The sequence below is a fragment of the Camelus ferus genome, chromosome 1 (genome assembly GCF_009834535.1).
Source record: "Camelus ferus isolate YT-003-E chromosome 1, BCGSAC_Cfer_1.0, whole genome shotgun sequence".
NCBI lineage: Eukaryota > Metazoa > Chordata > Mammalia > Artiodactyla > Camelidae > Camelus > Camelus ferus.
The window spans coordinates 110,538,366-110,566,097 of NC_045696.1; the positions used below are offsets into that span (position 1 = coordinate 110,538,366).

The 27,732-nt window shown below is 36.3% G+C and overlaps 2 protein-coding genes across 6 annotated transcripts in view; one reads left to right on the forward strand and one right to left on the reverse strand.

Moving 5' to 3' along the window:
- Window positions 1-27,732, forward strand: part of ACAD11 (acyl-CoA dehydrogenase family member 11) — an 82,037-nt gene that overhangs the window by 32,075 nt on the left and 22,230 nt on the right. For all 3 annotated transcript variants that reach the window (XM_032488263.1, XM_032488255.1, XM_032488274.1), the window contains 4 exons: window positions 9,903-9,980; window positions 10,647-10,785; window positions 13,919-14,026; window positions 15,426-15,524. In XM_032488263.1, coding sequence (XP_032344154.1) covers window positions 9,903-9,980; window positions 10,647-10,785; window positions 13,919-14,026; window positions 15,426-15,524 — 424 coding nt within the window. The remainder of the gene's footprint in view (window positions 1-9,902; window positions 9,981-10,646; window positions 10,786-13,918; window positions 14,027-15,425; window positions 15,525-27,732) is intronic.
- Window positions 15,587-21,775, reverse strand: ACKR4 (atypical chemokine receptor 4). 3 transcript variants are annotated; one of them, XM_032488285.1, is made up of 4 exons: window positions 21,648-21,775; window positions 20,438-20,585; window positions 20,188-20,310; window positions 15,663-17,703 (listed from the first exon to the last, which is right to left on the reverse strand). In XM_032488285.1, the coding sequence occupies exon 4, from the start codon at window positions 17,692-17,694 to the stop codon at window positions 16,642-16,644; it is 1,053 nt and encodes a 350-aa protein (XP_032344176.1). In that variant the 5' UTR covers window positions 17,695-17,703; window positions 20,188-20,310; window positions 20,438-20,585; window positions 21,648-21,775; the 3' UTR covers window positions 15,663-16,641. The 3 variants fall into 3 exon arrangements, with proteins under 3 accessions (XP_014407503.1, XP_032344176.1, XP_006176347.1); XM_006176285.3 differs by lacking the exon at window positions 20,438-20,585 and having other exon boundaries at window positions 21,648-21,717; XM_014552017.2 differs by lacking the exons at window positions 20,188-20,310; window positions 20,438-20,585 and having other exon boundaries at window positions 15,587-17,703; window positions 21,648-21,741.

Below are 27,732 nucleotides of genomic sequence, written 5' to 3' on the forward strand. Positions count from 1 at the left end.
ATTTTCTCCACACCTTCTCCAGCATTTATTGTTTGTAGACTTTTCAATGATGGCTATTCTGACTGGTGTGAAGTGATACTTCATCGTAGTTTTGATTTGAATTTCTCTAACCATTAGTGATGTGGAGCATCTTTTCATATGTTTGTTGCCCATCTAGATGTCTCCTTTGGAGAGATGTCTATTTAAGCCTTCTGCCAAGTTTTTGATCGAGTTTCTTGTATTTTTCATATTAAGTTGTATGAGCTGTTTGTATATTTTGGAAATTGGTCCTTTGTCAGTCACATCATTTGCAAACATTTTCTCTCATTCTGTAGATTGTCTTTTCATTTTGTTGATGGTATCCTTAGCTGTGTAAAAACTTTTAAGTTTAATTAGATCCTATTTGTTTATTTTTACTATTATTTCCATTGCTCCAAAAACTGGTTCAAAAAAAATATTGCTGTGATATATATCCAAGAGTGTTCTGCCTATGTTTTCCTCTAGGAGTTTTATAGAATCTGATCTTACATTTAAGTCTTTAATCCATTTTGAGTTTACTTTTGTATATGGTGTTAGAGAATGTTGTAATTTCAGTCTTTTACAGGTAGCTGTCCAGTTTTCCCAGCACTATTTATTGAAAAGACTGTCTTCTCTCCATTGTGTATTCTTACCTCATTTGTCATAGATTAATTGACCATAAGTGTATGGATTTATTTCTGGGCTTTCTATCCTGTTTCATTGATCTATGTGTCTGTTTTTGTACCAATACCATCTATTTTGATTACTGTAGTTTTGTAGTATAGTCTGAAGTCAGGGAGTGTGATTCCCCCAGATCTGTTCTTCTTTTTCAAGATTGTTTTAGCTATTCGGGGTCTTTTGTATTTCTATAAAAATTTTAACTTTTTTTGTTCCAGGTCTGTGAAAAATGTCATCGGTAATTTGATAGGGATTGCATTGAATCTGTATATTCCCTTGGGTAGTATGGCCATTTTAACAATACTGATTCTTCCCATCCAAGAATATGGTATGTCTTTCCATTTGTTTATGCCATCTTCAGTTTCTTTCATCAGTGTCTTACAGTTTTCAGAGTACAGGTTCTTTGCCTCCTTGGGTAGGTTTATTTCTAGGTATTTTATTCTTTTTGGTGTGATGGTAAATGGTATTATTTTCTTAATTTCTTTTTCTACTATTTCATTGTTACTGTATAGAAATGCAATTGATTTATGTGTGTTAACTTTGTATCCTGCAACTTTGCCAAATTCATTGGTGAGCTATAGTAGTTTTCTGGTAACTTCTTTAGGGTTTTCTATGTATAGTATCATGACATCTGCAAACAGTGGCAGTTTTACTTCTTTTCCGAATGGGATTCCTTTTATTTCTTTTTCTTCTTTAATTCCTATGACTAGGACTTCCAAAACTATGTAGAATAAAATGGCGAGAGTGGGCATCCTTGTCTGGCTCCTGATCTTAGAGGAAATGCTTTCAGCTTTTCACCATTAAGTATGACATTAGCTGTGTGTTTGTCATATATGGCTTTTATTTTGTTGAGATATGTTCCCTGTATGCCCACTTTCTGGAGAGTTTTTATTATAAATGGATGTTGAGTTTCATCAAAAGCTTTTGCTGCATCTATTGAGATGGTCATACGGCTTTTATTCTTCAGTTTGTATCACATTGATTGATTTGCAGTTATTAAAAAATCCTTGCATCCCTGGGATAAATCCCACTTGATCATGGTATATGATCCTTTTCATGAATTGTTGGAGTCAGTCTGCTAGTATTTTGTTGAGGATTTTTGCATCTATATTCATAAGTGGTATTGGACTGTAATTTTCTTTTTTTGTGATATCTTGTCTGGTTTTGGAATCAGGGTGAATGAATTAGAAGTGTTCCTTCCTGTGCAATTTTTTAGAATAGTTTCAGAAGGATAGGTGTTAACTCTTCTCTAAATGTTTGGTAGAATTCCCCTTGTCCTGGACTTTTGTTTGTTGGGATTTTTAAAATTACTGATTCAACTTCAGTACTGGTAATTGGTCTTTTCATATTGTCTATTTCTTCTTGATTTAGAGTTGGCAAATTGTACCTGTCTAAGAAATTGTCCATTTCTTCTACTTTATCCTTTTTGTTGGTGTATAGTTGCTCATAGCAGCTGCTTATGATCCCTTGTATTTCTGTAGTGTGGGTGTACCTTCTCTTTTTTCATTTCTGATTTTACTAATTTGAGTCCTCTCCTTTTTTTTTTTTTCTTGGTGAGTCTAACTAAAGGTTTATCAATTTTGTTTATCTTTTCAAAGAACCAGCTTTTAGTTTCATTGATCTTTTCTATTGTTTCTTTTTAGTCTCTATTTCATTTATTTCTGCTCTGATCTTTATACTTTCTTCTACTAAATTTGGGTTTTGTTTGTTCTTCTTTCTCTAGCTGCTTTAGGTGAAAGGTTAGTTTGTTTACTTGAGATTTTTCTTATTTCCTGAGGTAGGCTTGTGTTGCTATAAACTCTCCTCTTAGACCTTCTTTTGCTGCATCCCAGAGATTTTGGATCATTGTGTTTTTGTTTTCATTTGTCTCAAAGTAGTTTTTTATTTCCTCTTTGATTTCTTTAGTGATCCTTTGGTTGTTTAGTAGCATATTATTTAACCTTCATGTGCTTGCAGTTTTTGCAGGTTTTTTTCTTATAGCTGATTTCTAACCTTATAGTGTTATGGTCAGAAAAGATGCTTGATACGATTTCAGTTTTCTTAAATTTCCTGAGGCTAGCTGTGTGGGCCAGCATGTGATTGATTCTGGAGAATGTTCCATGTGCATCTGAGAAGAATGTGTATTCTGTTGTTTTCAGATGGAATGCTCTATAGATACTAATTAAGTCCATCTGGTCTAATGTGCTATTTAGGGCCTGTATTTCTTATTGATTTTCTGTCTGGATGATTTGTCCATTGATGTAAGTGAGGTGTTAATTTCCCCCACTATTATGGTGTTAATGTCAATTTCTCTTTTTATGTGTGTTAACAATTGCCTAATATATTGAAGTGCTCCTATGTTGGGTGCATACATATTTACAATTGTTATATTCTTTTCTTGGATTGATCCCTTAAGCATTATGTAGTGTCCTTCTTTGTCTCTGTAACAGTCTTTATTTTAAAATTTATATTGTCTGATATAGTATTGCTACTTAAGTTTTCTTTTGGTTTCCATTTGCATGGAATATCTTTTTCCATCCCCTTACTTTCAGCCTGCATGTTTCCCTAGATATGAAGTGGGTCTCTTACAGACAGCATATATATGGGTCTTGTTTTTGTATACATTCAGCCAGTCTATGTCCTGTTTGGAGCATTTAATATATTTACATTTAAGGTAATATTGATAAATAAATTCTTATTGCCATTTTGTTAATTGTTTTGGGTTTGTTTTTGTAGGTCTTTTTTTTTTTTTTTCTTTCTTTCTTCTTTTTGTTCTCTTTTCTTGTGTTTTGGTGACTGCAGAAGTTCCTTTAACATTTGTTACAAAGCTTGTTTGGTGGTGTTGAATTATTTTACTTTTTGTTTATCTGTGAAGCCTTTGATTTCTCCATCAAATCTGAATGAAAGCCTTACTGGATAGAGTATTCTTGGTTATAAGTTTTTCCCTTTCATCACTTTAAATATATAATACCACTCCTTTCTGCCTTCGGAGTTTCTGTTGAAAAATCAGCTGAAACCTTAGGGGAGTTCCTTCATATTTTATTTGCTGCTTTTCTCTCACTTCTCCTTATCCTTAATTTTCATCAGTTTGATTACTGTGTGCCTCAGTGTGTTCCTATTTGGGTTGATCCTCTGTGGAACTCTCTGCACTTCCCAGACTTAGGTGACTGTTTCCTTTCCCAAGTTAGGGAAGTTTTCAGTTATTATCTCTTCAAAAATTTTCTCAGGTCCTTTCTCTGTATCTTCTTTTTCTGGGACTCCTAAAATGCAAATATTAGTGTACTTCATGTTGTCCCAGAGGTCTCTTAAACTATCCTCATTTTTTTTCATTCTTTTTCTTTTTTCTGTTCTGTGATAGTGATTTCCACTAATCTGTCTTCTAACTCACTGATCCATTCTTCTGCCTCATTTAGTCTATTCTTGGTTCCTTTTAGTGTGTTATTCATTTCGGTAATTTTATTCTTCAAATCTGTTTGGGTATTCTTTATATTTTCCAACTCTTTGCTAAAAACTTCACTCTGTGCATCTATACTTCTCTTGAGGTCTCCGAACATCTTCGCCATTATTACTTTAAACTCTTTCTTGGATAAATTGCCTATCTCCTTGTCACTTATTTCTTCTTCTGGGATTTTTATCTTGTGCCTTGGCCTGGAAGGTATTCCTCTGCCGCTTCATATTGTCTTTCTTTCTATTTGTATTTTTAGATAGGTTAGTTATGTTTCTCAACCTTGGAGAAATGGCCTTCTGTGGGAGATGTCCTATGCGTCCCAGCAGTACACTCCTCTCTTGTTACCTAAGGGCCTGGGACCAGCCAGTCCCGGGGTAGTGTCTGGCTTGTATTTGCAAATTCCTTCCACAAGCTTTAGGATTGTTGTTTTCTTATTTCTGGTATCTGCCCCCTGGTGGATGAGTCTGGACTAGAGGCTTATGCAGGTTTCCTGGCAGGAGGAGTTAGTGCCTGCCCACTGCTGGATGAAGCTTGGTCCTGGACCGCTGGTGGGTAGGGCTATTTCAAGAGGTTGGCTCTGAGCTCAGGAGGTCTGCTGATGGGTGGGGCTGTGTTCCCACCCAGTATGTTGTTTGGCCTGGAGCTTCCTAGCCTTTAAGCTTACAGGCTGTTGGGTGGGGCTAAGTCTTGGTGCTAATGAGCCAATCAAGATGTCAGCCTCCAGGAAAGCTCACGTAAATGAATACTCCAGCAGTGTCTGCCACCAGCTTTTATGGCCCTGGGTGAGCCACTGCTCTCCCCTACCTACCCAGGACACCTTCCAAAACCAGCAGGCAAGTCTGGCCCAAGTTCCTATGAAATCACTGCCTCTGCCCTTGGACCTGGCACATGTGAGATTCTGTATATGTTTCCCAAGAGAATGAAGTCTTTATTTCCCCCAGTCCCATGGGGCTCCTGGAGTTAAGCCCCACTGGCCTTCAAACCCAGTTGTCCTGGGGTCTCCTCCTCCCAATGCTGGAACCCCGACTGGGGAGGCTGACGTTGGGCTCAGAACTCTCACTCCTGTGGGAGGGCCTCTGCAACTTAATTATTCTTTTGCTTGTGGGTCACCCACCTGGAGGATATGGGGCCTGATTATATAGCGAGCATGGCCCTCCTACCAGCCTGCTGAGGTTTCCTCTTTATGTTTCCGGTTGAAGAAGATCTTTTTTGTTAGGCTCCAGTCTTTTTTCCCAGTGGTTGTTTAGCAGTCAGTTGTGGTTTTGTTGTATTTGCGAGGAGAGGCGAGCTCGTGATCCTACTATTCCGCAGTCTTGGCTAGAAATCAAGTGGTAACTTTTTTTTCACAATGGAATCCCCTGTGATTGTCTGTAATGGAGGGCACAAGTGAGAAGAGGATGAGAAATCAAGATGTTTGATGGAAGACTTCAGCTGTAGGTGGACTGCGTGGATTGGTTTCTGACACGCCTGGATAGCAGTGGTGTTTGCCCCAGATCGGAGGCTGTCAAGAGTACTCTAAAAAGGCAAATGATCTGTTTCAAAGAAGTCATGGCTTCAAATGAGGGTTAGTGCTCTAGAGAGGAGTCCCCCAGTTTTGTTTTATTTTTCTGTTGGGGGCTTTGGTGTAGATGATAGCTTGGCTGTCAGCCTGCCTGATTCCTACCTGCTCACCCTAAAATGAAGCCTGTGTATTGACATGCGAGTGCTTAACAACCAGTTCATTTTTCAAAGGAGAGTCAGAATTGTCAGAGGAAACCAAGTAGCTTTGTTTTTTCATTCATAAATGTAAATGAGCAATCCAGGGAAGCATGCAGCACAGAAGAGAAATGTCATATACATCTGCTGAACTTCCTATCATGCACCAATTAAAATATTTGCAAAGAATTTGCAATAAAAGAAAATGCTTTATGATAAATTTAAAAAGCAGCCTATAGTTTTAAAGGAAAGATTGTCAACATTTTGTGTGGCAAGGAAAGCTATAATCATTTTGTGTCTGTAGAGCGTTCAAATCTGGAATATATCCACATCTAATAATGTGAGCTTTTTCTTCCTTTAAAAATGTGTACTAACATCTGTAAAAACGTTTTATCCTGTAGAATGATTCTAAACAATACTAATCCCTGTTTGTGACATCATACACATTTGAAACGATACTTGGAGAAAATTACCTTTTTCAAAATGGAAGGGGAGAAAGCCTATACAATTCTGTCCAATATTATTGTAACTAAGTTTATAAAACCTAGAACAGTCATGTCTAGAATACAAGATTGTATCATATAATACAGCAACATCTTAATAGTACATATCTTTAGCTAGTAAGACTATTGATGACTTTTTCCTAATACTTTACATAATGTATTTTCCAGTTTTCTGTACTGGGAAAAAATAAACTTCATTTATGCTATTCTAATGACCTTCTGAAACTCTTCACATATCATAAAGTAAGAACATAAGAACCCATTATCTATTAAAACATTAAAAGGTAATTCTGCCTGTAGGAGTGATCTGGAGGGGGAATTGGTTGAAAGCAGTCAAGAGATACAAACTTCCAGCTAATAAGAAAGATAATTAGGGATGTAATGTATAACATGATTAATATAATTAACACTGCTGTATTTTGTATATGAATGATAAGAATTTTCATCACAAGAATTTTTTTTCCTATTCTTTAGTTTCATATCCTTATGAGAGGATGGATGTTCACTAAACTTATTGTGATAATCATTTCATGATGTATGTAAGTCAGATTATTAAGCTGTATACCTTAAACTTATACAGAGCTGTATGTCATTATATTATCATAAGAAACTGAAAGAAGAAAAGAAATGAAAGAAAGGCAGCTCTTCCCATTCAAAATGGATAAGGAGTCCTAAAAATAGCATGTAGAACAGGAACTAGCAACATGACATATTACTCAGAACACACTTTTAACATAATAACGTTAGTCACATTTTCCTACTGAGTCTAATAATATACTGTGGAAGAACTGTTGCTTCTTTCTTTCTAACAGACTTAAGTTTAAACTGAAAAACATATTATATTATAAAACTATTTGTAGGCTCACATTTAAGATTCTGAACCAATATACTCCATAGCAGTATCTCAATCAGTGAATGAGGGAGTTAGATGTTAAAGGTGATATTTGGGGAGAATTGATCAGGCACCAAGCATATTTTCTGCTTTCCTTTTTCGCCAATAAACTTTTTCATATTTTAAGAACTACAGAAATCTTCTTTGTAATGAAGTATTTTAATTTTGACTCCTACCATACCACAAAAAGATTTTTCAGTCTCCATATGGATAGACTTTAGAACAGAAAGTATTAAACAACACAAGGCTTTAAAATAATTATATGAACACTGGGAAATTTTAGCTTCTCAAAACTGTGGTATTATAGAGAGGTGGTCAGAGATGAGGAATTTGTACACGTATTACATAACACATTTCTTATCAAACACAGTTGCTTTGCCTGTTCCTATGGCAATGCGACGGATGGAAATAATAAACAATCCTAAACAGGAAATCTTCCGAAGTAACTGACTTCCTGACAGAAATGACCAGTGCTGTTCATCCTGGTGCTTGTGAATGAACCATCCTTTATCTTCTTGAAGTTTTCACTAAATATAGCAATACTCTAGACTAGTCATGGCTTCAACAAAAGGAACGTTTTTGCATGTTACCTGTATGACTAAGTTGGTAGAACAACTTTAGAAAATAATTTTATAATATGGAGCTTTGGCCATTGTTCATAGCCTTTCATCCAGTAATTCTACTACCCTATATGTAGGAAATAAGTACATAGAAGCTTTAATAGCAAAATATTGGAGAGTGCCATTATAGTCCAGTATTTTAGTTCATCTTGATTCTTTTAGTTGCACAAATTAGATTATTGTTATTGTTTTATGTCACTAGTTTTTACATTTCAATTTACCCTATATCTTTCACTTTATTTACTATTCCTTCTTACAACCCAGATGTTTCTTCTAGGATCAAGTTCCTTTAATGAGAATCTGCTAGTAAACTTTTATCTTTGTTTTTTCCTTTTTTCTTTTTCGCTCGACAGAAGAGAAGTAATGATTCTCTCTATATCCATCAGATCCTTTAACCACTCACTATCCTTCTATTGAATTTCTGCGCTTCAGTCAAGAAAGGAGTAATTTCTTCAGAATTTTTTTCCAACTTATTATTTTTTCAGCTACAACTAATCTACTTTTCAACTTCGCATAGAGCAGTGGATCTCAAAATTTGAAATGTGTCAGTATTGCCTAGAGAGCTAGTTAAGGTTATAGAAGCAGATTCATCGAAGTAGGATGAGGCTCGGGCCCTTGTGTTTTACACAGTGATTCTGATACCCACTGAAGCTTGAGAACCACTGCCATTGAGTTTTGTTTGTTTGTTTTATTTTGTTGTTAATAAGTTCCTTTTTTTAATGGGAGGAGGTTTAAATTAAGGGCTTTTTTTTGGTTTTGTTTTTTTCCTTAGTGGAGGTAGTGGGATTGAACGCAGACCTCAGGCATGCTAGCCATGCAGTCTACCACTGAGCTACACCCTCTCCCACTGCCACTGCGCTTTTAGATTTAACTACTGTGGTTTTTCTTTACCTCAAGTTGCATTCAAGTTATTTTTCAAATTTGGCCAGTTTTGATAGTCCTTTGTCATACTTTTAATTCCTTCCATTATTCTTGAAATCTATTGCACATAAATACTTTGTATTCTCTGTTTAGTCATTGTTCTGTCTGTCGTCTTGGGCAGTGTGATTCAGTTTTGTTGAACTACTGTGTTTGCTATTCTTGCTAATGGTGGCTTGTTACCTTCAGTGTTCAGTATTTTCTCATTATGAACTCGTGTTCTTTGGAATCGAACTTTATCTGCAGGGATTATTTAAGGCTTTGGTTTAAAGCTCTTTCCTCCAGAGAGAATGTTTTTTCACTTCTGCCAGGGGCTTGCATGCACTGTCACCAGGAACACTGCAAACTTCATTTTTAGCTTGAGATTTTAGGGCCTGACAGGTCTATGAATTCAGATCTCAAACTTTGGTGAAGACAAGTTTCAGGTTAGAAATATTTCTTTTTTCTGTTCCATCCTATTTATGGCTTGTATTCCCATGGTCTACCACTAAGGAGTGGGTTTTTGTTGTTTTTTATTTTTTGCCACTTAGGTTTTGCCCATCAGGCATCCTGGATTTGGTGGAGGGAATTGGTGATCTCTGATCCTCCCTCTTGCCCTGTTTGGGGCATTTGGATTTGTTTCCTGACCCCTGCCTATATGGCCCATTGCAAACTATGACCCAGGCTAACACAGATCGGCCTACAACCCCAGACGAACTTGGCTCCAATGCTCACTCACACCTGAAGAGTCATATTTTTTTTCCCTGACCTGTGAGGACTTTCCTTATTTTCCTGCCAGTACAGCTATGCGTTACTAAATGTATTTTTTAAATAATTTTTTAAAATGTAACCACTATTTTTAGTTGTACTACCCTGGGAAGGGATTCTATGACCATCTAATGTGCCAGATTGCTGAAAATGGAACACTCAAATCTTGATATAAGATTTTGGAAGGTAATTCTCTAATATCAAGGTAGCATAAATTTGTAAGGAGCAAACCTCCAGGATTTTTTATACTTCTATGTGTGGTTTTAGAAAGAAATATTACTGATAGAACAGCAGTTGGAAAGGTTTCTTCGCCTAAATATGTTTACTTTGAATATTAGCAGTTTATATGTATTTGCAATATTAGCATTATTTACTTTTTGTATTAACTTTGGCTAATGAACTTTTTTTTCCTTTTATACTTTAAGGAGGTAATTGAGTTCTATGGTCAAAATGGAAATTCAGTGGATAAGTGGAAAAAACCATTAGTGATTGATAAACTCAAGGTAAGAAAAATAGGAGAACCTTAAAATTGGAGAATTTCTATGCAGGTGTTTTTGAGAGACCTTTGTTGTTGCTGCTGCTGCTATATATGTAGAGGATAATTATATCAATTATAACTTTTTAAAAAGAAAGTTAAAAATAAAATCCATAATATACAAAGTAGGTTACAGTGTTTTGTGTAGCCTGTATGATAAAGACAAACTCATACAGCTGTTCAAAGAAAAAAATGCAGTTAACACTATGACGACCGTCTGTCACTTAGTTGAGACTGAATTTTGAGGCAGGGCATTTGTCCCACATGGGCCCAATCCAAGTTTCATGTCTTCAGTTCTAACAGGAACACATGTTAGAAATTAAAATACTCAGAAAAGTATTTTTGGCATAATTATATTCAGATGTAGGCTATTTTATAATAACTATGATTCAGTAAGAAGTACTCAGGTTTTTCAGCCAAATCTATGAAACTTGAAGGAAAGTCACTTATTTAACCATGAAGAAATTGTTGATTTATAATGAATTAATAACTACTTGGTTTTGCGCACTGTAGGATACAATGAAATAAATAACTTCATAAGCTTAAACAACATAAATGCCAATATCTTTTAAAAATAAACTATTTTAGGTCATGATAAATTATGCTCACTCTGGCATATTCATCACCTTGACAGGAAATGGCCAAAGCAGAAGGCCTCTGGAACTTGTTTTTGCCAGCTGTAAGTGGTCTCAGCCAGGTGGACTATGCCTTGATTGCTGAAGAAACAGGAAAATGCTTTTTTGCTCCAGATGTCTTTAACTGCCAAGCACCAGGTTACTATTACATTATTTAAAAACAGAATGTTCCTTAGATATTTTGAGCAGTGTTTAAAATTTTCCTGTTTTATGACAAGGAAGTTTTTTTCTGCACAAAGTCACTGATTTATAAATTTCTCTTTAATTTGGCTTTTCAGTTATCTTGATTTAAATATTTAAAAGTGGATCTAAAGTACTCATTGGGTTATTCTTTTGTTAAACATCATTACATTAAGAATATTAGTGAATAGAAGTCACCACCCAAGGAATTAGCAATATGAGGTTTTCAGTTTACTGATCGTGTATTGAATATTTCTATGGTTAGTCAGAATGGATAGATTTCTAAATCTTTTGTTTAGCCTCACTGTCTCTCCATTTACTTACCAATTATTTATTTATTATTTACTATATGCCAAGTACTGTTTTAGAAACTTGGGATTTATCATGGAATAAAATACACAAAGATTCCTGACCTCATGGTGCTGACACTCTAACGAAGAGAGACAAAAATAAACAATAGATAGATAAGAAAATTATACAGTAAGTTTGAAGCTGAAAAGTGGTTTGGGGAAAAGAAAATCCAGCAGTGTAGGAGAGCTGAGGGATAGGGAACGTGGATTACAATAAGATGGAATGGTTGGGAATGTCATTGGGAAAATGACATTCAGTTAAGATAAAGAAGGTGAGAGAGTTAGCCATGCTGGTATCAGGGCTAAGCGTTTTCCTAACATAAGGAGCAGAAAATGCAAAGGCCCTAAACAAGAGCATGATTGGTGTATTTCAGGAACAGTGAAGGAGGCCATTGTGGCTGGAGAGAATAGCAGAAGGTATCAGAGAGGAAAGGGCCTTATATGCTGGGACTTAACGGGCAGGTAAGGGCTTATACTTCCAGTGAAATTGGAAGCCACTGGGGATTTGAGCAGTGCAGTGACAAGGTGTAACTTCAGTTTTAAAAGGATCCCTTTGACCGCTATGTTGAGAACTAACAGAAGGAAGGAGGGAGGCAGAGAGTCTTGTTGTGATAGTCCTGGTGAGAGATGATGGTGATTTGTTCAGGGCAGTAGGGCAGTAGCAGCGGAAGGGGTAAGAAGTGGAAAGAATCTAAATATATTTTGAAGGCAGAGCCAAGAGGACTTACACATTGGTTTGGGGGAATTAATAGGGGAGTCAAGGATCCCTTAAAGGACTTTGGCATGAAAAATTGGAAGGAAGAGGGAAAGAGGCCAACTTTTCTTTAAAAAGTTACTATGGGAGGAATAAACCTGGACTGTAGTCTTTTGAAGGTGTTTTCAAACCCATATTTGCAGAAGAACCCCTTAAATAACTTTAAAAAAATTTCAAATGCACAGGCTCCAGCCCTAGAGATTCTGATTCAGGAGGTTTAAGGTAGACCCTGAGAATGTCTTTGTCTTTTTTTTTCCCCCAGGTTACTCTGGTTATTCTGCTGCTTCCAGTCAAAGACTAGCATTTGATTTGTAGAAGGATGATGGTCCTATAGTGGTTCTGCACAAGTTAGGCCTTATCATTGTCCTTTGTGCTAATTTTATGGCCCTGGTGCTAATGCTCTCCCAAAAAGAGTTAATGAAGGTGGAAATGCCTGAAAGGGGTATACTGGATGTCAGAGAAAACACTGGTTGCCTGGCAAAATGTTCCCACTCTGGACTTTGACTCTCATTTCTTTGGTACTGTTAAGATAATTTGGAAACCTGTGATGATGGTTGAACTTGTCCCAGGTCCTCACCTTTTCTCTCTTCAAAACACTGATTTACTACTGTACTACATTTTCATTTAATAATGAGGCTATTGTAAAATTAATCTACTCCCAGAGTTTCTAAAGATTTTATCTCATTGTGTGAAGCTATTCCATGATAATACAACCCATAAATAATAGCTTTGTTTTGTCAGCTTCTCAGAATAAAATAATTTTTGGAAAGATTTTATTCAATATTTATTTCATTTGAACTAAACGAGAAAACTGAATTTAAAGCAAGCAAAGAAAACCATGAGCTCATTAATTATAACTCAGGACTCATTCTCTCCCTCACTTAAACAGAATTTTAAGCTTGTGTTTATCTACTAGGAATGTTGTACATTTTAATATAACTTTGGCTCCTTTGGGGATGTTGAAACAGAGTACAAACATATTTTGAGACTTAACTTAGACCTAGTTCATTTTTCATAGGCATTTCAGTGACTGTCTTTAAAGTCATTGCAAGTGATGATATTGAAAAATTCTTCCTCAAAATCTTATAAGCTATCAGTATTCAAGGGTAAGGTTTTAGATAGTATTTTTAGAAATTTGATGGGGATGAAAATCAGAGAAAGGCACCTGGAGCATTTTGCTCTGCGGCAGACACGAAGCATCCTTTTCCACGTGAGTGACACAGCAGTGTGTCATGTACTGCACCATGCCCTCCAAGGGCTGGAGAGGGCCTTTGGCATTACCTCCCGCCATTTGCCATCCAGGACATGGGTCCTGTGTTTGGCATCCTTCAGATGCCTTAGTACTTCCTAGACGGTATGGGGTGCACGAAGGTAAAAGCAGTGTTGTAGTAAAGAGGCAATAATTACCATGTGAGGTCAAAGGAAAGAGAGATGTCTGACTGGGTACTTGCAGATTCTTCACAATGAAGGTGGCTCAAACAGAAATTTACTAGGAATGACAGAATTTCCTCTGAGAGAAGGCCTGGTGCAAGCAAATATAAGGAAGTTAGAAAGCACAGGTGTATTTGAGGAACAGGGGTCTCAAGGCTGGAGTCTCAGTAAAATATGTATTGTTAATTGTTCTCCAGGAGAATTGCAGTCACTCCTAGCAGAGTGTATTTGCAAGACAGCAAGCAAAGGTTGGGCTACTATATTATTTCCCTCAGTCCTAATTGAGTTAGACCCCTCTTAGAGCTTCATTGGGATGAAGTGGATGAGCATCTATGATTCAGAACAATTTGAATAAATATGCACCAAATGCCATGTGCTTACAACTGCTTATGGCATACCTTCATTGTAAATTAGATTTATTCTTATGTTTCAAAATATTTTTGTTAGCAAACATTAGCTTTAAAAGGATGAGTGTCTGTATTACCTATACGGAGTTTGGATCTCATACTGGTAAGTTTTTAAATGCAAAACAAGTGCTTCTCCTTCTTACGTGTAGACACCGGGAACATGGAGGTGCTCCACCTGTATGGAAGTGAGATGCAGAGGCAGCAGTGGCTTGAGCCTCTTCTTCAAGGGACCATTGCCTCCTGCTTCTGTATGACAGGTAAAATTAAGTCAGTCACGTTCTCCCTTGTGTGGTCACTCTTCCTGGGCTATGATCGATGAACCGAAGAAGTGTGGGATGTGGCTCTGTGTTTCAGGCAAATTTTCCCATGGCTAGGAATGTGACTATGTTTGCTTTGACTCCAGTTTTAAATTTTGACATTTTTAAATGTGCAAAATAAAATTGTCCTCTCATTAAATAATGTTCTGTAGTAACCTGCTTTAGGCATTAGCAGCAGAGTAAACCTAGTTTCATTATCTTTTGACTTGCATTTCTAAAATTGCCATCTATGGATATTTAAGATCTTTTTTACCCTAATGTATGAAATATTCACATCTGTGATAATTTTATATTGATACTTCCAAAATACTCTGCCATAAACCCGGAAAAACAGAACTTTCACCAATGTTGGTCCTATGGCTCAAATTATAATCATATGGCAAAATAAAACGAGGATCATGTTAATAAAAATGAGTTTTGGTACCATTTGTACATAGGAAACAGTAATTAAGAACTCTTCAGAGGACAAAGTCACTGTTTCATAGCTGACTTTAAAGTTAAACTAAATTTCATCTGGCCATAATTTTGGCCAGGTTTTATTGTCTTCTATAACATTGCATACATTTATCATAGCAAAACTGATCTCCATTTAAATCAGTAAGGGGCATTTATTGAACGCCTGCAGTATGATGTGTTGTCTACGAAGCTCTAACTGGAGGTTACAAAATAAGTAGAGTACATAGCTCCTTTTCTAAAGAAACTGGGTCTCTAGTTTTAGAAAGAGAACACATAAAATAACTGAAGGACCCATTCAAAAGAGTAGCATATTAAGAAGTGCAGATTACTATGATTGAAAGCTAGCCTGTAAGTTCTAAAATGCCATACAGGAAAGCAGTTTTGTAAAGGTGTCCCATGGAAAACTTGCTGAAGACATTAAGTGTTGAGCAGACTTTATAGAATGCAAAATAAATAAACTGGTGAAAGCATTCTGATGGAATTTGCAAGCACAGTTAGAAATTGTTTAAGATGCTATATGGTGGGGAAATCTGGCCTGCAAATATGTAGTATAGATTTCCATTGTGGGAAGCAAAGAACAATGTATTCAATGTACTTTTGATGATTAGAGAAAGGATTGAGTGAGTTGTATCCCAAGTCATGTATCAGTGAGGAAGCCAAGAACACAATTTAGCTCGCTGATTGATCTGAATTGTTCTAACTACTTCATTCATTCATTCTTCCAATGCACATTTATTAAATACCTACTTTGTGTAGGTTGTGGAATGGGGAAATGATAGAAAGATGCTTCTGTCCTCAAAGAGTTCACGTTTTCTCACCTAAGTCTCTTTTGTAAATTGATGGCATCTGCCTACCTGTAAATTCAGTCTTTGCTTATTTATAGAGCCTGATGTAGCTTCAAGTGATGCCACAAATATTGAATGTAGCATCCAGCGAGATGGGGACAGCTATGTAATTAATGGCAAGAAATGGTGGAGCAGTGGTGAGTATTCAGATTGATCCTTTGTGCCAGATGCTCTGCTGGAATAACATCATACAGAGTTGTTAGTTTCATGACCACAGTTCTTTAAATTCTGCCTTTGAAAGCATTTTCAAATTTAGAAAGTGATAAATTTTAAAATTACATGTCTTGATTGAGTGATGTTTATTTTAAGAGGTTTTTTTACAGTTTGTGAGAGATAAAATTCGTATTAGTGCATACTATTTTAGATCACTGTAATTTCTAACAAAATTAAATTTTAATAAGGACATATTACATGGACTATAATAATTTCTATATAACTTTTTAAAGAGATAAGCAGTACACATTATTAAAAATAAGTTATGGTGGTACATATTTTCCTTGCTGAAAAATACAAATATTTAAGTGAAAAATAAGAGTCTTTATACTTAGGAAAATATACTGTTTAGTTGATCGTCAGTAATAGACACATACGTGGATGAGACCTTTAGGAAGTTATAAAAATTGAAACCTAGGTAAGTGTGATTATCTGAGGACTGCCTCTAGAGTATACATCTAACAGGATAACGTTTATTACTAAAGAAAGTTTACATCATTAACACAAATTATACGTTTAGAAACTTAGCAGAAACTTAGCAGGAAAAGCTTTTCATGTATTTTTTGATTACTAATTGTTATTCTGTCTGAAGTTTTATGAAATCACTTATAAATTAAGAAATAGGAAAAAGATTAAATTTTGCTGAGAAGTTATTCAAGTACTAAAATTATACAGGGAAATTGTTCTTACATTAAAATTTAGATAATATAAAATAATTATAAATACCCCTTAATGTAGGCCTTTTTAATAATCTGTTTTAGATCACCCACCAAACTTATAGCATAGTATTTTCCTTACTTATACCTGTTACTGTTTTCCTGTATTGTTGATTTTAACTTTAGTAAATGCTTTGTGCATTTATTATTTTGTTTCCTCTTCTTCTTGGCTTCTACCCCACCCCCCTTCCCCACCCCAGCCTCTTCTTGTTTTAAATTGCTACCACAGTGTTTGAGATTTGAGTTTCAGAATAATGCAAATGTTTGATCTGAGGGAGAAGCATCATTCATATGTATCGAAGCAAGAGACAGAACGATTTCACATTTAAATGCTGAAAGTGCTGGTTGGCTCTGTAGCATCTTCAGAATCGAAAGGAATCTCCTCCACATTTTGTCTTTGTCTTCTCCAGGATCCATACTTCTTGGCAACTTTCATAATGTAGTTTTTAAAAGAGGCTCCAATGAAAACATACAGGACCGGGTTGAGGCAGCTGTGAAAGAGTGCAATGCTCTCTGTGATTTGGATGGCGACATCCATGCGTTTGCTCATGTCACAGTCGGTGATCAGGGAGTAGATGATGTCTATGGCTTGGCAGAACTTGACGATGTTATAAGGCAGCTGAGTGACAAGGAAAACTATGACCACTGTGAGCAGAACTTTGAGGGGCCGAGACTTTTTAATGTTTGGCGTCCTGATGAGTGTCCTCGCTGTGATGAAGTAGCACACTCCCATAATAAGAAAGGGTATTACAAATCCAATGCAGATTTCTAGCATTTGAATCGATGCTTTCATGGATGTTCCTAGGTGGTATGGAAAGATGGGAATGCACCTAGCCTTGTGATTGACTGTATAAAAAACCAGCTGAGGTATACTCAGCAGGATGGCAGCCATCCAGACACAGAAGCAGATGAGCCAGCATTGTTTGCCCACTCCTCCATGACTGGGGGCTCTAGTTACTGCCCAGTATCTGTCTACGCTGATACAAGCCAGAAACTGCATTCCAGAGACAAAGTTGACTGTGTACAAGGCTGACATGACTTTGCACATGACTTTCCCTAAGACCCACCCATGAACTGCATTAACTGCCCAAAAAGGCAGAGTGAGTAGAAGGAGTAGATCTGCCACAGCCAAGTTCAGGATGTACACGTCTGTTTTGGTTCTCTGCTTCTTGTAGTAGGCGTAAATCGCCACTACTATGGAATTGCCCGCAAGTCCAATGATGAAAGCTATTGTGAAGAAGGCAGGAAGGAAAACTTTTGCAAATTTTCTGACCTCTTCTTTTATACAGATCACTTCATACTGACTGTAGTCGTGAGTGTCATTCACTTCATTTTCCTCATAATAGTAATCTGCTGACTGGTTGTGTTCCAAAGCCATGGCTCCAACCTAAATGGCAGAAAGAATACAGGACATCCATCGTAATACTGCTTAAATGGAAACATTTCTGATCTAGCGTATGTTTTATTCTTTTACTAGAGAATAGACTGTTGCTGCAACATATGTGAGCCTGAATCCACCACTCTTTGAAACTGTTTAATGGAATCCACATCAGAGTATATCCCCAAGATTAATTCTTCATTCTTTGTTTTTACAAGTCTGTGTACAGGAACTGAGATTTACAGAGGGAAGATAAAAATAATGTCCTGAGAGAATTTTCTTAAACCATTAAAGCCTAAGTAAAAGTAATGATTTTCATACAAAAATAGTTTTTAAAATACGAAAATTTAGTTAGATTTCAACTGAAAGGGCTTAAACATTTTATAACTTTTACATATACAACTCTGTAATTCTTACACAGTATATTGACAATAAATTAAATTTTTAAAATTAAATTATTTATTTAAAATAAATATTTTACTTTTATTCATTTATAAATTTATTTTTAAATAAATTATCCCAGCATTTGTATGGAATTTTACTAGTTGGCTTTTATAAAATAAAGTCTCGTCTAGTTAGCTTCCCTCCAAAACTGGTCACTCCACGCTGGTTGTAAACTGCTGTTGGGTAGCACTGTCATTCCACTAGTCACCTAAGCCTCAAGCCTGCACCATCCTTGATTTCTCTCTTATCTTCATCCCTGATTTCCAGTCAGTGCCTAAATTCTGATTTTACCTTCCAAAAAGGTCTCAAATCTGTCTCCTCCTTTGAATCTGTGCTCTTTGACACAGCCACACAATTTGTCCATCCATCACTGTCTCACACCTGCCCTGTTATGATGTCTTCCTAACCAGCATCCTACTTATTGGCATCCTGTTCTTGTTCCTCCTTACAACTCTTTGTCAATAACATTTTTCTTACTGCCACCAGAGTGCAGTATCTCTAAAATGCCAATCACTCTCCTGCCTAGCTCCTCACCTGAAAGACACATCTCTTCATTTGAAAGATACAATCTAAGCTCCTTAGCATCATACCCGGGGCTCTCTCTGTAATGTGGTCCTACCCATGGTTCCTGCTGTGTCCCTCTACCATGTACCCGACACTGTCGACAGTAATGGTACTGATTTGCCAGCAGTTTTCTGGCACATACCATGCTGCAGCACATCTCTACATCATTACTCATTCTGTTCCTTTATCTGATATACTGTTTCTTGTCCCTTCCCTTGAAGGGCCAATTCCTACTCAGTTAACTTGGATGTTGCCACTCCAGAAGACTTTTGCAACCCAGTAGGTGTATCTACATACCTCTCAGAGAACTGACCCCATTCTATGGAAGATGCATTTCCTAGAGTACCTTTTCCTTCTATGCTCTAAGTTCCCTAAGATTATGACCTGTTGAGTTTTTCTTTGTATTTAATACCTGAGAGGGTGCCTGGTATGCACCAGGCACCCAAAAAGTATCTGTCAAACTAAAAGCTTTACCAGTAGGTATAGAGCTGCTACAGTAGTATGGAAAGATGGTGCTCCAGGAATCCCCTGTCCCATCATTTAGTTATTTTACTATATTGGCTATTAACACCCTGTAGTATTAAGCTGGCACAGAATTCACAAGCGTTAAAATATATGTAACAGTGACTTTCAGTGTTTTTATTATAATACTGAGTTTTGTTTTACTTTTTTCCTTAGCCTTTCTCCCTTGGGTTATTTTTGTCCTTGGAAGAATCTCAAAGATTCTTACAGAATCATTAATGAAAATGTTATTTTCAAACAGTGTGCCAACTTATGGTACTTTTTCAATAGAACACGCTTACACTTGCTAACCCTTTGTGGATGAATAAAGCAAAGACCCCCCCCCCCCAAGGAAACAGTTTTCATGATGTAAAAACCAGGTGCCAATGATTTTAAATGACTATCCTTAAAGCTATTTGAACAGATCCAATCTGGAAGATTACTCTGGTCTTTGTTTTCTTGTATGTTAATTATTAACACAATATGAACTTTGTTCTTTCCTTCTCTTTCATCCCAGAAATCATGAACTGATGATAAGGTATAATATGGCCAAACAATATAGGATATTAGGGATATTTTTAAATAAAAATCAATTATACTAAAAATGTGAATAGATAAAAATAGGAATGAAAATTATTTGCAGAAATGATCCTTCTGACAGATACACAGAACACATTTAAATGCCTTTATAATTATTACAAGAGCAAAAAAAAATAGTGTTTATAAAGCAAAGCAGGAAAAATGCTATAGCAAAACCTATTAGGAGCAAAGTTTTACAGGCAAGTAATGATATTAAAATAATATTTTCTTCTTGCTATATTTATTTTTTATCTCAAAGTGTGTAACTTTTCAAATAGCTCTTTTTTGCACATGGAAACTTTTATGCATCAAGACTCCCTCCACATAGGTAATTATACAAAGTCTTTGAGCTTAAAAAAAAAATCATATCCAAGTCAGAATGAAAAAAGAAAGAAAAAAACCAACCTGTTTCAGTCGACAGAGAGGATCAGTCTTGAGTGCAGAGTAAAATCGAATGACCTCTCTAACTCAGGCTACTTTTGTTTTCGTTTTACACCCCGCCTTTGTCTTACATCCAGGAAGGCTTTCCTGAAATTTAACCTTGTGAGCACTTGATCTTACATTTTATGCATAATCGTCCTGTAAAGTCAAATCCAAGTTTTTAAGTGTCCTAGGTTACTTACTAACTTGAAATCTTGTTTCAAAATCTACAGACCTTTCAAAGTTTCCACTTAGCTGAAGGGAACAAAGTGCCTGCAGCTGAGGTGCTCACTGCCAAACCAAAAGAATTCACTCCAGAGCCCCAAGGCAGCTAACAAGTACTTGTAGGTAGCATCTAAAGAAATGCCGTCTAAAATTTTTGTCTAGGAAAGAAAAGAAAAATAATTTTAACCCAGAAACTTATCTTTTGAAGACTAAACTATCAAAAACTAAATTCTGAGTAGTCTTTAGGCATTTATAGGAACTTAACTTTTTATACCACGTCATTTTATATTTTGCTTAAACTATGAGACTCTGCTTGGCTTCACTGTACTCCTCTGTCCTTGACCCCAGAGTATGCCTTTCCCCAAGACTAAATTCTCTTGCCTTCTTGTAACCTTTTTCTTCAAAGACTAGCATACAAACTTTCAAAATCCTTCTGTCTTGAGGAGGTTACCACCACCCTGCCAACTTCCAAAGGAAAAGTTAGAGAAAAAAGAGAAATGCATACAATTTAACCATAGTGACCCATTTGGCCTTGACTCTCTTCACATTTGCATAACAGTTCCCTTATTTATTTTCTTCTGCAAGGCTAGGCTCAGTCTCCACCTGCAGAAGTTATTTCAGACCCAGTGCTTTTTTTTTCCTCCAAGCAGTTGGTCTGACTTTCCTGTTGATTCACAGAAAAGAGGCTCTGGGTCACTGGTTCTTTCGTCTTCCTTCATTTTCCCACAGTATGTGTCTGAGGGTGCTGCCAGCCTCTCCTCCTTGTTACCCACCAGTCTTTGAGGAAGAGTTATTTGCATGCAGCTAAACCAGCTGATGAAGAAAAAAGTGCCTCAATCTGCAGTGTTTGCCATTTTCCATGGTGTAGATGCTCCCCTAGCCAATTTCAGCTACCAGTGCAAAGTCACTGAGGGCAGATTTGCCTCTCCTGACCAGACTCCAGTACACATCTTCCAAAAGAGGCCTCTCTTCTTACTGTGACTGATGTTCACTCTGATCTCTTGCTGCCTCCTGAAGGACGCTGCTCTTAATGTTACCCCTGCCCTCTTTAGACTATCTGGTCTTTTGCCTACTCTTGCCTCTTACTCTCTATCTGATGTATATGGGACGAGAGGGAGCAAACACGCAACCCTCCACTAAAATCTTAGAATGACATACAAGATCCCACAAGGTCTGCCTCCCTCCCTCATTGCCTCTCTGACCCTCTTCCTGCTACTCACCCCTTTGCTTGCTTGTTCTGCCACACGAGCCTTCTTGCTGTTTTGAAATGTACCAGGCACATTCCTTATTAGAGCTTTTATACTGGCTCCTCTGTCTGCCTGGAATGTGCTTCCTCTTAATATTTGCAAGGCTCACTCCCTCAAGTCTTTCAGATCTTTGTCCAATCACCACCTCCTCACTGAGGCAACCCCTAACTATTCTATTTAAAATACCCTCACCAAGCAAAGCAAATGAACAAACATAACAAACCAGAAACAGCTATAGAAGCAGAAGACAAACAGATGGTTGCCAGACGCGAGGTGGGTGGGGGAAGGAAAAAATAGGTGAGGGAGATTTAGAGATTACAAACTCTTAAGGAGGGATTGCAAACTTCCAATTGCAAAATAAATGAGTCATGGGGATGAAATGTACAGTGTGGAGAATATAGTCAATAACTAAGTAATATCTTTGTATGGTGACATGTCCTGCCTAGACTTATCATAGCAATCAATTTGAAATTTATAGAAATATCAAATCACTGTGTTGTGTAACAGGAACTAACATAGTGTTGTCGGTCAATTATACTTCAAAAACAAACTTATAGAAAAAGATCAGATTTGTGGTTACCAGAGGCAGGGGCTGGGGGGAAGGCGAAATTAGATGGAGGCATGTCAAAAGGTACAAACTTCTAGTTATAAGATAAAAAGTCCTAGGCATGTAATATACAAACGATAAGGATAATTAACACTGCTGTATGTTATATATGAACATTGTTAAGAGAGTAAATGCTTAGAGTTCTCATCACAAGGAAAAAATTTTTTTCTATTTCTTTAATTTTATATCTATGTGAGAGGATGGATGTTCACTAAACTTATCGTGATAATCATTTCATGATGTATGTAAGTCAAATTATTATGCTGTATGGCTTAAACTTACACAGTGCTGTATGTTAATTATATCTCAATAAAACAAAGAAAAATATTTAATTAATTGATGAATTAAATACCCCTCACTTGCCTGTACTCCCAATTCACTTTACCCATAGCACTTCCGTGCTAATGTACTATGTCATTTACGTTATGTTCGGCGTCTTGTTGTCTCTTACCCTGTTTTAGAATATAAGCTTCATCAGAGCCGGGCTTTTGTTTGCTTTGTTCATTGATGGATCAATTGATCTATCTACCTATGTACCTATATAGAATAATGCCTGGCACGTAGTAGATACTCAATAAATATTTGGATTAATAAATAATTCTACTTTCCTTTCTGATTACTGTCTCATCTCACTTGCCTTTAGTGCTATAGTTTTTTAATGACTAGTCTGTAACTGCAGCCTCTATAATTAGCGATTACATGATCTCTTCAATCCATTTATGTGATATGTATATGCAACACTGACTTACGAGCCTTTGCTTGTGCTGTTTCTCCCGTATGGAATATTCCTCCCACTCTAGCTCCCTACCTCCTGTTGAGGATTTAGATTCAGGTCCGAATTTAACATTATTTAATCCAGAAAGCCTTCTTTAACTCTTCTAGATTAGATCAGACGCACCTACTCTTTACTCCTATGTAGCACCATCTCACTCTATTGTTAGTATTATTAAAGTTGGTATCTTCCATAGCAGCCCCGTATCCTGCTGTATCCTCAACATTTAGCTTTGTTCCTTACTTCTGGTACCAGCTCACTGACTAATAATTAAATACATGAATGAGTCAATCAGTCAATCAACTAATCAATCAGTGTTGAAGTAACACCCTCTACAGACTTAGAAATTTAGCAATGAAGCTGGGATTTTAGATCAAGATCTTCAGTCACAGACTGTTTCTGCTTTTTCATACTACCTCTTGTACATCTTTGTTATTCCATGACATCATCTCTTATAGAATCTTGATTCATTTTAATAGATATTTTAAAGTATCTATTTTTCCTTTGTTTTCATAAGAAAATAAAATTCCCTTCTTGTAAATTAGTTGTAATACTATAATCTTTACATCTTTTGAATCTGATCATCATTTTTGCTAACTCAAGCATATGCCCAGCCCTTGGGGCATAAAGGATCTCAGGATCAGGCTTTTTCTGGCAGTATATAGTGAGTCATGCCTGCGTATGAAACATGGTGAAACTAGCTCATTGACTGGCCTTTCCCTGTATTTTCCTCCTCGACAGAGAGACCTAGAAGAGCTGGTGTTAATAGGGAATACTTGACAAAATTTGAAAGGCACTCATAAAGCTTGGATGGTAGGGAAAGGCATCCCTTACCTTTGGCAACTCTTCAAAGTGTTTACTTGATGTTTCTTGATGTGCTTTTTTTTTTTTTGTACCTCTCTTCCACTTTTTCTCATATCCCTAAGAACTGAATCTTTATGATTCCAGTTGACTTCTCACATAGATTGTCTCTCACCCTTACCTGCTCTAACGTAGCAATGTCCCTTGTTCCTAAAGGACCTCTCTCTCTCCACATCCACTTCTCATCCTTCCTCTTGTAGTGTCATTTTGCTCAGTGATAGATGTTTGAAAAGTAGTCTGACTGAACTACTACATTATCACTGAAAATACCATTGGTATTGAAATACATATTGAGCATTACTGAATCACCTTATGATTTCTCTTTAGGATATGCATACTGCATACACTACGTACACTAAACTTGGTGTATTGTCCATACTACATATTGAATTTATATTGTATATGAGCTTTTTTAGCATTTTTGCTTAAGCATTTTCATGTTATTCCAAACTCACTATAAATGATATTTTTAGTAGCTAAATAATACTTTGTTTTGTGGATTATAATTTGCCTTACCATTCAACTGTTGTAAGACTTTTAGAATGTTTCCAGTGTTTTGCTTTTACAAATGATGTTACAGAGAGCATCTTTGTAGATACGGTGGGAAACTGGACTTAATCTAATCTTACTGAGGGGTGTTGAAGAATAGAACCAACCATAAAACTGTTCCTTTTTTTCTTACACAAAAGATAGCATTCTTACCATTCTACCATGTAGAATAATCTTAAAGTCCTTTCAGACAAGCTCATAGAAATCTTCCTTATTCTTCTTAGAAGGGTTCTATGATATGGACATACCACAGTATACTTAATGGTCTCCTATAGATGGATATTGGTTTATGCTCAAGTCTTTGCAAGTATAAACAATACTACTGCAGTGAATAATCCTGCGCATCTGTCATTTCAGTCAGGAACAGCTCTATCTGTAGGATAGATCTCAGAAGTTAGATTGATGGATCAAAGGGTAAATGAATCTGTAACTTTGATGGAGATTACCAAATTGTACTCTGTTGGGATAGTATTACTTGGTATTCTCACCAATAATGTATGGAAGTGTCTGTTTCCATAGAATGTTGCCAGTAGAATGTATTATTCAGCTACCATTTTGCGGTCTAAACGACTTGTAGCAGATTCAGTGCCCTTCCCCTGCCCTTGCCAATTGTGTATGAAGTATTTTCCCTAAATCATTTTTTGCTTAAATTTTGGTTCTTAATGTACAATTGTTTTAGGCAGACAAGCCAACTAATTTTTTTTTATTTCATTTATCATTTTGAGGCTTAAATTTTCTTTCCCATTCACAAATTTCATAAATATTCAATTATTCTTTCTTTTAGTTTTTTTATGGCTTGGTTATTTAAATTTTTTTTTTAACAATTTTCAGTTCTGATCTATCTGGACCTGATTTTGATCCAGCTATATTTTCTAATAAAGACAGCAGTAGCAGTAGCATGTAACATTTATTGAATGCTTCTTAGATGTAAACCTTCCTTGAGGTACAGTAAGTGAATTTCAAAGGTTGTTTCCCCTATTGATAACAACACATACTCCAAGAGAACCCGTGAGGTTGTTTTTTCCCTTAACTGTAGGATTGTATGATAAACTTTTTTTTTTAACAAGTGGAAATTTCATTGTAAAATCTTACTTAACTCATAATGGATTTTTATTCATATTTGAATTAAAGCTAAATATTAGCATTAATGCTAAGACCAAATGAAGTTTAAGTATTTCAGCTCAGAAATTCAATGTTGGTACGAAACATAACCCTGAGACTTTGTAGATGGCTAACTGCGCTTCATATTACATTATTGTTTACATCACTGTCTTTATTGTTACAGATCACCTTCATAACCATCAGTCATGTTTTTCTCCACCTGATATCTTTTCTTGGGCTAGAGAATGATTTTTTTTTTTTTTTTGATAACTGTGTGGTTGTAAGAGCCTGTGAAATTAAAATTCATCAGCAAATATCAGGGAAAAGTCATTTTCAGCCTGACTTAATCCTGGCACTTGGACAATCTTGAAATACCACGAATTCCAGAGTAAAAACGAAATTATTTTATCTATGCCATCTGTTTTCATTCATGAAGGCCTGTGACACAGCAGATATATTTAAATGTTTTCTGGTCTATTCAGATTATCTCTAATGTATTAAATTTATGACATTTGGTTTCCTGTTCCTTGACTAAAATAATACAAGAGAGCAAAAACTCTCTTTAGAAGGACATTTCAGCTGCTGCACCTGCCAAATTCTGCTTGTAACTGAGATGATATATTTGTGAGAGGTTTTTCCCATTTTCTGTAACATCAAGGTTAAATCAAAGTGTTTCAAAATTTACGACCTATGTATTCACCCTGACTTCCTCTACTTGATGACTCCAAAAAGGAGAGCCAATTTAGAAGTTTTATTTTTGCAGAATCTGAATGGTTTTGCATATTAGACTGAACAAAGCAAAATTAAAGAATTATTTGACTTTTTTCTTAAATTTCTTCAAAATTTACCTGATTCCTGAAGTCTGTTGGGCACTTACATAAAGCTGTGGCAACAATTTTTCAGGATAGAAAGAGCAAAGTAAGAAATGCTATTAGGAATCATTAGAGAAAATATATACATTCTAAATATTAGAAAAGAGGGCTTTCAACTAGGGCTTAAGGGAACTGTAGAGAGGATTTTACTTGTGAAGGATTCAGCTTCCAGGTATCTAGGATTAAGACCCATGAAGCCTTAGATTTACTCAATATGTTCATGACTACCAGGACAGAAGGTAGAGAAAGAAAATATCTCTAATGAAAATGAACCCCAAGTCACATCTTTATGTCCTAATCTGATTTTCAGAAGCATGCCACCAAGGAGACAGTGGGTTATGTGGGGCACGTAGCCTGACCCTTCAGCCTGTGGGCTTCAAGTCTTCCTACAACTAAGACCTCAAAAACCCCACATAGGAAAATATATAGTTGAAAAAAGTAAGCCTTTCTGGGAAAGAGTCTTTATAATTTCTAACTAAGAGTCAAAGCAAGACTGCATATTATTGCAGAGCCAGGGCCAATCAAAGGTTAAAAAACTCCCTCAGCCAGCATTTTTCAGATAAGAAATTTCAGTCAAGCTCCACAGTGAAATTTAAGTATTATCATCTGCCATTCGAATCATTCTAATGTTCTTTGGGTTGATCCTCGGATTAGTGGAATTCATTTTCTATCTATTAGCACCTGTAAAACTCAGGACACTTGGAATCACCATCAGGAGTATAGCATCTGAGATTTTTAAAACTTAACTTTGAAATATGTGAATGGAGGGATCTTTTCTCATTAAAACTTTGCAGATACAGCAGCTGAAACGTCCTTTCAGAACTACTGAAAAGTAGATTCCATTAAATTTGAAGGAACCCAAATTACAAGCATTGGTTTTAAAACAATTGCACTTGACTCTTAACTGTATTTTACTTTTTACTTTACATGTGTAATTCATAATACAGAATAATTGAGGGGAATCGAATTTTAAGCTATTGTTTTTATTGGTTTTAAAATTTTAGCACTTCTAAGACTCCTATTTCTGCCTCTTACATGATCATATTTTAAGGTGATCATTGCATTTCTAAAACTTCAACTGACACTAATGACAGGTATATGAATGTGTAAGGAACCATCACACTGGATAAGTGAAGACCTGGTTTTGGTAAAGTTTAAAGGAGGGAACTCTAACGGAGCTCCACTTCTGGTGTGGTGAAATAAGCCCCTGAGATTGACCTTCTCACAGATAACAGCTAGATAGCTACAAAAAAATAACTACCTGAAGACTCTGAGGAGTGACCAAAGGCAGGCTGA